The 10,529-nt window shown below is 41.3% G+C and overlaps 1 protein-coding gene across 7 annotated transcripts in view; it reads right to left on the minus strand.

Moving 5' to 3' along the window:
• The window catches only part of PAN3 (poly(A) specific ribonuclease subunit PAN3), a 135,569-nt gene extending 131,903 nt beyond the window's left edge, over window positions 1-3,666 (minus strand). For 3 of the 7 annotated variants that reach the window (XM_087436246.1, XM_087436245.1, XM_087436244.1), the window contains exon 1: window positions 2,822-3,663. In XM_087436246.1, the coding sequence (XP_087292372.1) occupies window positions 2,822-3,251 (430 nt within the window). In that variant the 5' untranslated portion in view covers window positions 3,252-3,663. Of the gene's footprint in view, window positions 1-2,821 lie in introns of all 7 variants that reach the window. The other 4 variants (XM_014791243.2, XM_004435288.3, XR_015553481.1 and 1 more) reach the window with 3 other exon arrangements.
• Window positions 3,667-10,529: the final 6,863 nt, after the last annotated feature.

The following is a 10,529-nucleotide window of genomic DNA, read 5'->3' on the forward strand; positions in this document are numbered from 1 at the left end:
CAAGTACAAAAAAGTGAAAAATGAATCTACACTGTTAGAATGTAGTGTTAGAAATCAGTACTGCAGTTATCTTTGGGAAAAGGTAGTGACTGGGAAGGGGCAAGAGCAGGACTTCTGGGGGTACTGATTATGTTCTATTTCTTCATCTGAGTGCTGGTTATAAGCTATGTGTTCATCTTGTGAAAATCCCAAGAACTTATGATTTGTACACCTTTCCCTAGGTATGTACACTTCAATAAAAACTTTTAAAACACACATACACACACAGAAGATACCATGGAGCCCAAACAAAATATTGCTGCAGGCAGATCCAGCTTATCAGAGCAGATCAGTTTATGACCTCTTAGCTAAAGAAATACTGTACATTCTTACATTTAAAGAAAAGCAAAGAAAAAATAAAAGCAAAATAAAATTGTCTCAGGGATGCTACAATTACGTCAGCAACTAACAAAATTTAAATTTCTCCTAATAGCAATACATTTTAAAATGTGTTGTCTGTTTTAATCGCCTCATATACTTAATTAACAAATCAAGCCTGTCTCAAAAGATACAGTATAATACAGCAAAAGGTAGAAAGTAGACTAAAAATTAAACAATTATGTGAAAAAATTCAAAGCAGCCATTAATCACCAACACAACCCTCTTCCCTGATTCCTGAGCAACTTCGTTTGCCACTCACTGATATAAAGCAATTTTATCTCATCCATAAGGAGTCACAATCTAAGTACTACTGAGTTTCTTTTTTTTTATTTTTATTTATTTATTTATTTATTTTTTGTGAGGAAGATCAGCCCTGAGCTAACGTCCATGCCAATCCTCCTCTTTTTGCTGAAGAAGACTGACCCTGGGCTAACATCCGTGCCCATCTTCCTCCACTTTATATGGGACGCTGCCACAGCATGGCCTGACAAGCAGTGCCTCAGTGCGCACCAGGGATCCGAACCCAGACTGCCAGCAGTGGAGCGCGCACACTTAACCGCTATGCCACGGGGCAGGCCTTGAGTTTCTAATAAGAAGCCTACAGCAGAAGAGAGGAGTCAGGCTTCACCCAGTCAAGTTAAAGCAAGCCCTACAGAATTCAAATACATAACTCAGCTATTTAATCAAATAACTGTTAAATGACTAAATAGTAATCTTAAAATGGCTTTTTAGCATTAATGGTCTGTCCTCTCAAGACCCTATATCCCAATTCCTTTGCTTTTCTGAGATATGGAATGATCCCCATCTTTGAGCCACTGCTAGAATTTTTCCTCCACCTCCCATCTTCACCTGTTTATATCCTGTCCTATCTTTCATGTCCCAAATCTACTACTTCTGTGTATTAGAAAGTCCTAGAAAGATCACATATTAAATCAAATACCAGCATTTTTGAAAGTGCCTCTTTCTGTAGGTAACAAAACTACTGTTCAGTTTCATTGCTTACTAATCAAACATTACTCTTAATTTGAGCAACAACTCACATATCCAGCAAAAGTTTACCTTGAAAATGCAGTTGCTGCTCAAAATTCCACCAATAAAGTAACAACTCTTTACAAAACATTTTAAGTTACAAATTAATCTTCTTAGCATATCAACCTCACCGAATCCAACTGCACTAAAGTCAAGCCCACCACTGCAAAAGAAACAATCTTTTTAAAAAAACACACACCAAATCTCTGGCAAAACACTTAATAACCTTCATAGAGCAAATAGGTGCTAAAACCTCAAGCCAAGTTCATTATAGTTTTTAAAAAAGATAAAAATGTTCTGACGTCCAAATGAAATTGCCTATCAAATTACTTTAAGATCTAAAAACTACTTAGAATTCCCAAGAAAGCAGGACTTTCCCACTTGGTTTAGAAATGCTCAATATACTCAGAAACAAAAAAGGAAAATCTGACAAGTGTTCCACTTTTTCCTTAAGGACAACATTCTGTAAAATAGACTACACTTACACTTATTATAATTGTAAACTCCATTCACTAACAACTAAAAGTTGCAAGTCAATAGATGATAAACGAAAAAGTAAAAAATACAAACAGCCCTAAGATATCCGAAATCAAGTGCACACAAAGGTACGCTGCACAGGACCCGCTTTCAAGGCTCCATACTAAGAGTCTGCCTGACAAAGTTGTAGAAGACAGGATCCCTACTGACACTCAGCAAATTTATTCTAGCTTTCAGGAAACCTTGTTGAAATGCAAGTCTTCTGAAATTCCTACTCTAAACTCTCGACTAAACCTAAGCACACCATAAAAGCTGCTGTCCCTTCACTCCTAATCCTTAGAAAGCATTTCCTGCCTGGAAAACCTTTCTCCCGTAAGCCTTATACAAACTTTTTCCGTTCTTTCAACCTACTCCAGGAAGCCTTAAGCCCGCCCCTCACCTCCCGCCCCTACCCCCACACACACACCCACTGGGGAACCTCAACACTCGGTAGACACCACTCCACACGGGCAGGCAAAACACATGTGCCCGCAAACCCAACCCCTTTCCACACCCCCCGGAAACGACACCTCCTTTCTCACACACCGCACGCCACAGCCCATCCCCCTTCCTCCCCGCCCCCACTCATATCACCCCAGTCCACCCACCCACGTTCTCGGGAACCCAGCCTCCCCTCACGCCCCGGCTCGCCGAAGGCTGTGGGGAGAGGAAGCAGGAAGAAGGAAAGAGGGTTCAGGCCTGGCGTAGGCCTCTCCGACCGCCCAGGAAGGTGAGGAGGGGAACCCGCCGGCCAGGCTCGGTGGCAGGGCCTCCTCCGGCCCCCCTCCGGCCCCCGGCCTTCCCTCCGCCGCCACCCCAAAGCCGAGGCCGCCCTCCCAGCCCGCACAACACTCACTTGCCAACCGCGGTCCGTCGAGTACTCCGCTGCTGCCTCCTCCGCTGGCTGCGACTCCTGGCCCGGGGCCCCCCAGGTCTGGCTTCTTTGGCCCCGGGGGCGGCCCGGCTCCCCCGCCCGGGACCGCTCCGGGCGGAAAGCCGGCCACGGGAGCGCCCGCCAGAGCCAGGGGGACGCTGTTGCTATGGAGGCCCAGGCCTGGGGCAGCTCCGGCGGCCGGGTCCTCATGCAGGAACTGACACTCCTCCCCGTAGAAGCAAGTCTTGTCTTTAGCGTAGTAGCGGCAGTACTTCAGCTTCACTCCCGCCGCCGCCCCGCCGGGGACACCCCCGACCCCCGGCGGGGCCACCACCGCCACTGCCGCCGCCAGCGAGGAGGAGGAAGGGGAGGCGGCGGCCGAGGGGGGCGGGAGGCCGCCGCCACTGTTCATGGCAACGCCGCAGCCTCGTCTTCCGCTGCCGCCGCCACCATAGACCGGGGAGGGAAGGAAGACGCTGCCGATGCCGGATAAAAGCCTGGGCGGGTGGGTCGGTCCCGCTGCGGGAGCCGGAGCCGCCCGGGGAGGGGGGGGAGGGGAGAGGGGAGGGAGGAGGGGGTAGGAGGGAGGGGAGGGGGAGAGTTGGGATTCTCTCTCACTCACTCTCTCGTTCTCTTTCCTTAAAGGGGCCGCGCGGGACGACGGGGTGGGCGCGCGGACCCAGACGGGGACTTCGAGGGCGCGGGCTAGGGGAGGGGGCGCGGCGGCGGCGAACGGGTGCGGAGGGCGGAGAGGCCGGTTTATTTTTAAATTCTGCCTCCACTCGCTCTCTCGCGCTCTGGTTCCTCGGAGTTGTTTATTCCATTTTCCTCTTCCTGAGACGGCAGTCGCCGCTGCGCGTGCGCGGAGGCGCGGTGGCTTGTGGGTAGCGGGAGCGCGAGGGGAAGCCTGGCCTGGCGTCGGGCCCCGGGGCATCCGCGAGCCTGAGGCGGTTGGAGTGCGCGGTGGCCTTACCAGACTGTGATCCGGGTGGTGAAGTTCTCACGAGACGAATATCTTCCTTTTTTCTATATCCTGTTACTTGTAAAGCCAGACGTCATTTTTTAATTGAAAAGACAAAATTAACAGAATGTCAACGGTCATTTTGAGAGGCTGCACCTGGGGACGAAGCCCAAGCCCTTGCTGTGTTTGAAGAACTGTTTTATTCTGTTTACCACACTTCCTCTGCCTTTTTTTTCAGCACCCTCCTCTTTCCTTCCCCTTGAAGATGGTGAGAACTGCAGAACTTATTACCTTAACTTCTGGGCCTTTTGTAAAAATCTGAACCAAAAAAGGTTGATTTAGGCAAACCCCCTGCTCAGTGCAGCACCTGTTTTCTCTATATTTATGTTACTGAAAGCGTCAGTAAAATATTATGAAAAATAAGATGCCACCTGGGGACAACATTGCCTAGGCAGCACCAGAAGGTTTCATTTATGAATGCACTAGGTTGCTTTTCTCCACTCAGCCTAGTCTTGATTGGAAACTCATTTTTAAAAGATAGTTTTTCCCTCAGCAGTCTCTGTTGGATGTTTTGCTCTGCTATATTAAAAAAAAAAAAAAAGTGTTCAGGAATTTTAAAGAATTGCTGTGAAGGGAAATGTTATTTTAACATTCCAGTTTTTCTCCTCTGTAAAAGATTTTCTCAAAAGGCAGATTTTCTCAAAAAGGCGGTATCGCAGTTGTGAAGAGGGATGTTTATTGACAGTATTTAAGAAATTGTGGCAAACGAGGTCACGGAAGAACGGATATAAGCAAGTGTACCACATTGCAAAAGGGGGGAAAAGTGGACTCCATAGACCACAAACTGGTAAGCCTGGTGATGTTCCTTAGCTAAATTCAAAAATAATAACATTGTATAATGCCTTTCTGTTTAAAAACATTTTCACATATTTATTCAAGAAATACTTGTTAGTGCGCTATTACGTGTACCAGGAAGTGTGCTAGGAGCTGGGGAAGCAAAAGTAAACAAGATGCAGTCTTGTCGGAGTTCAAATGGCTTATTTATCCTCTGGTTGGGGAGGCAGAAGTACACAGGCGATTATAAACCAGTGTCTTAAGTGCTAACTTTATCGCATTGGCTATTAGAGTATATTAAAGATGTTAGACTTCATAGAGAAAGTTGATACCCTGATAGCAGAAGTTGAGAACAGCTCCTTTGAATTCAGACAGCTCTGAGTTTGCAACCCAGTGCCTATACTTAATAGCTGTTACTCTAAGTTGCTTCACTTCTCTGTACCTTATCTGTAAAATAGATAGGAATAGTACCTACTTCATAAAGTATAAACTAATAATGTATATGAAGTCTCCCACGCTTACTAAGAATTCAGTAGGTGGTAGCTATTGCTGTTAGTATCGCTGCTAGTAGTACTCAGCACATAAGAGTGCGGGGAAACCAGGCAAAGCGAACAGCTTGTGCAAAAGGCATTGAGGTGCAAGAGAGCTTAGGTTGTTAGAATAGTGATAGTGGAGAATTGAGCAGGGACCATATCACCAGAGTCTTTGTAAGGCACGTTAAAGGATTAGAATTTTCTTGAGAGCAATAGAAAATTATTACAGAGTTTTAAAAAGTCAAGTAATAACATGATCAGATTTTCCTTTAGAAAAAAAATTTTGATCCTCATGAGAACGCTATGAGGAAAGTAAAGAAGATGGATTATCGCCATTTTGTAGATGAAGCATCTGAGTAACTCCTGGAGTTACACAAAGTTACCAGCTCATAAATTGCAAAGCCAAGACTTAAACTCAGAACTTGTAATTGCAAAACATGTGCTCTTTCCATTACACATTTTGGCATTTCTAAATGAACACACATGTCTATCGATGGCTTGGACATGAAAGTGGTGTCTATAGTGAGACAACAGAGGTTCATTAATCATTAAGGTCATGTCAAATTAAGCATATCATTCAAACAAACCTTTACTGAGCATCTACTGTGTACTATGTACCACACAAGTTCTGTGCTAAGCTCTGATATACAAAAATGTGTAAGATGTAGCCTTTGTCCTCAAGAGTTGCTGGGAACTGAGGGAAGCTAAGATAAAGTAAATCATCCCTCAATACCACATTTGACAAAGTTTTCTGTTAAATCCTTGTGAACATGATGGAGAAAAATAGGCTAAGATAATACAGTTAGGTGACTTCAGTAGTCTTTGATTTGTCATACTCAAAATGTTGATAAAACTGGCTTTGGAGCTCCTTGAACAATACCCAAAAAGTATTGATAAATTGATACGTGTCAGTATGGTCTTTACTGTCCTCCTTTGGTCTCTGTTCTTAGCCTATTTTTATGAAAAAATGTTGTCTAGTGCCTAGATGAAGAAATATATGGCATATTTAGCAGATCTGCAGTATGTTGCAAAACCAGTAGGGGTAGATAATGCAATAAGTGACAGATTAGGATTTGGAAATCTCCATCATCTGGAAAAATGGGCCAGTGCTAACAAAATGAAATCTGAATTAAATTGGGGGAAACAGAGCAAACAGGCTCTTTACCACATTGCTGATGATATAGCCTCTCCTCGCTGCTCCCCAAAGCAAGTTGGTAATATTTTTTTCAAAAGCCTTTGAAAATGTACATTGCCTTTGAACTGTTGTCATTCTACTTGGCAAGTAAATCCTAAGAAAGTAACTATAAGTATGAAGTTTTATGCGTCAGTGTGCTCATTGCAATATTGCACGTGAAAGCCAAAAAAGAAAAAGTTGCAAACAACCTAAACTCTAAAACCAAGGGGGTGGGGCCGGCCCCGTGGCTTAGCGGTTAAGTGCGTGCACTCCGCTACTGGCGGCCCGGGTTCGGATCCCGGGCGCGCACCAACGCACCACTTCTCCGGCCATGCTGAGGCTGCGTCCCACATACAGCAACTAGAGGGATGTGCAGCTATGACATACAACTATCTACTGGGGCTTTGGGGGGGAAAAAAAATAAATAAAATCTTTAAAAAAAAAAAAATAAAACCAAGGGGAATGGTTAAATAATGGCCTATCTGCTTGGAATATTATGCAGCCATTAAAAATGGTAGCCATGAAAATGTACAATAGTGCTTATGATACAATGTAAATATTTAACATGGTACAAAATTGTATATGCTGTATTACTGTAATGATTTAAACAGTAAAAAACTAATAGAAATAAAGATTAAAGTAACTGCTTCAAAACATTAACATTGGTTTTACTAAGGTGGTAAGATGACAGAGTAGGCTTTTCCTGTTTTTCCCTCTACTTGCCAAATTTGTATCATGAACATATGTTATTTCTGTTTTAGAAAAATAAACAAAATTAAAATTGACTGTAATTTAATCTTAACCTTTTAATTCTGAGGACTAAGTACATGGATGTTTGTTACGTTATTCTCTGCATTTTTAGGGGGGTTTTTGTTTTCAAATAAATTAATTTTATGAAGACGAGCTGGACACTCAGTGTTGACCGTTTCTTCAAATTTTCACTAGTCTAGTGTTTCTCAAAGTATATTTCATAGAAGACTGGTTTAACAGTATATTAATTGGTATTATACAAAGAAAAAGGTTTTATTGAGAAAGTTTGGGAAATGCTGAGTTAAACAACTTTACTTCGTCTTTTTCAGAGCCTTTAATATAATGCTATGCTATAATTCTCTAAAAAGAGGATGTAATATGCAGAATTTACCAAATTTTTTTTTTTTACCACAGAACACTTTTTTCTCTAGTCATCTTGTGGAGTTAGTGTTCCTCAAACATACTTTGAGAAACACTGTCCTAGTCACCTGCCTTCTCATTTTGCCTGTATAACCGATTTTAAAATTTGTCCACATTCTTGAATCTAACCCCCCCATCCCAACCCTTCAACCTTGCTTTCTACTTCATACATCCATGAAAAGAAAACATTGTTCTAATTAGAGTCCCTTCTTCTATCTAGGACTAACCCTTCACTCATGCACTAAACTTCATCCCCTAACATTTCCTCAGAAATCTAGTCATTCTTCATCCAGTATCTTCTGTTTTCTGTTTTCTCCTCTTGGTATGTGACTATGTAAAGTCTCATATTAAATAATTTTTGTGTGTGTGTGTGAGGAAGATTAGCCCTGAGCTAACATCTGTTGGCAATCGCCTCTTTTTGCTGAGGAAGATTGGCCCTGGGCTAACATCCGTGCCCATCTTCCTCTACTTTATATGTGGGACGCCTGCCACAGCATGGCTTGACAAGTGGTATGTATGTCGGTGCCCAGGATCCGAACCCGGGAACCCTGGGCCCCCGATACAGACCACCCGACTTAACTACTATGCCACCCAGCTGGCCCCTTCTGTTGTGAACCTTTTGTAATCAGAAACAAAAATTTTGTTTGTTTTTAGAAATAACAGGAAGAAACACTGCTGGTAAGAGAGCTAACTGATACAGCCACTTTGGCAATATATAAAATTTTTAAATATCCATACCCGATAACCTAACAATGCCACTCTTGGTATCTACCATCAAAAAATACTTCTGTGCTCAAGGAGGCATGCATAACAGTGTTCATTTGAGGCATTGTTGATAATAGTAAAATTGGAAATAACCTAAATGTGCATAAAGAGAAATGGATCTATATATGTCATTATTCTCTAAGATCTATTGTTGAATGAAAAAGACACGATGCAGATAAATATGTGGATTATAGCACCTTTTATGTAAAATAATTAAAATATATTTCCTACAAGGATATATATAACTCTGTATAGAAAGGACTAGGAGGGTGAACATTAGATTGCTAACAGGATGGGGATTGGGAGTAGTGATCAAGCGGGACTTTAGCTTTATCTGTAATGTTTCAGATTCTATGAGAAGAATATATGTCTGCTTTACTTATATAATTAAAATTTCATTTTAAAAAAAGAAAACTCTCATTTCCCATTAGTTTCCTTCTTTTGACCTAACTTCTCTTCATAGGCAATTTTTTTAATTGTCCATTCATAACCAGTCTCTTCCTCTCCCATGCATCCCTGACATTTTCCCTTGCTATGTTAAAATACTTTTTTTTTTGCTGGAACCGCCACTGATACTAGTTAGCAAATTTATTACATGCTTTGCAGCTGTTTCATATTTCCTCTGTAATATTCAACAGTATTGACCATTTTTGCAGCACTCCTCTCTTGTGGCTTCCAGTTACCCCTTTCTCTTGTTTTTCCTCTGCATTTTTAGTAGTGTTGCCTCTGCCTCTGCTGTTCAGTGCTGCCTGCGTGGTAGGCCTTGCATAAATATTTGTGAAATACGTTTCAAGTAATTAATTTATTATAATTCAATGCACCGCATGAGAGATCCTCTGAGCTTTAAGCTCGTGTTGTGAACATGAAATGTAATGTTAATGAGACAAAAAAGTATAGTGGATTTAGAATTAAAATAACTGGTTTGAAACCTGGTTTTTACTACATTATACCTGTGTGGCTTTTAGCAAGTCTGTTAACCTCGCTTAGCTTCAGTTTCTTCATTTTTAGAATGGACATAGTACCTACTTTATGAGGCTATCTTCAGGATTGAATGATGTAATGAGAACCTCATGGAGAAAATCTGTCTGCCACTAAGTAAACAAAGTTTTTATTTGCAAAATAATTTTAACCACCTTTCTGTGGTTAAACCACCTTTCTGTATAGAAGGGATTCTATTCTGACAACTTCATATTTTATTACCTTTAATATTACTTCCCTTAGCACTCTCTCATGCATCCCTCTACTTATATGATGATGGTGTCGGCAATTGCTGTAATGATGCCTCAAATTCCATAGTGTTTCACAGCTTACAAACACAGCCAGGCGTGTTTTTTGTTTCTCTCTCCAACAATCCTGTGAAACAGTTAAAATGAGGATATTATTTTAATGTTGGGAATCTGAGACCTTGAAAAGATCTGTAAGGTTCTATGACTTGCCCTGAAATAAGTCAGCTTAGGCTCTTTAAACTCCCAAGTTCTATGACCTTTCTCCTAAACTACAAGCATCTATTAGGGTTTGTGTCCTCTCGTTCTGGATTTTCCTACTGTTGCCTTCAATCCCCTTGGAATTAAATATATTCCCTCCTCATCCTTCATTGAAATGCATCAGATCCATATTCCATTATCTTAGATTCCCAATTAAGATGCCCCTCAAGCGAATCCGGGGTTTTGAAACCCATAATTACATACTAATAGCGAGGGAAGGAGAGTAACCTACAAGATTATTTATGTGTGCTCTAGCAGTAATGTTCACAAATGCAGCGTTATTCCCATTTTTGGATGAAGAAATGTGAGGTATGATGAAATAATGAGATGTTTTTTCTCCTTTGCCCACTGATCTAAATGAATATTACTTTCCAAATAGTCACCTTGGTAAAAACTTGGCTCATTCTAAATTATAACATGTTTTTGAGATTTACTTAAGCACCCTAATCACATTTCTAAAATATCCTCATGGTAGCAAATCTTCATTCTTTAAGGGAATATTTGATTTTTGGAAATGACCCAAAGTTATCAGAGCCAATTGTGATAAATGATAAAAATTACTGAGCAGGGTCATGTCATTTGTGGTTAAAAATAATGTTAATATAAATAAAACCAATATTCTTGTGTGATTCTAAAGCTGATGCTGAAAATAATTTCATAAAAACAATGACAACATTATTAGAATGTTAAGTGTTTGATCTTCCCACATTACTATAATAAGTATTCTACAAGGAAATTATTTCATATATAGTCTAATGTATTTGCTTTT

Source organism: Ceratotherium simum, chromosome 10, assembly GCF_057802395.1.
Source record: "Ceratotherium simum simum isolate JZ-2026a chromosome 10, ASM5780239v1, whole genome shotgun sequence".
NCBI lineage: Eukaryota > Metazoa > Chordata > Mammalia > Perissodactyla > Rhinocerotidae > Ceratotherium > Ceratotherium simum.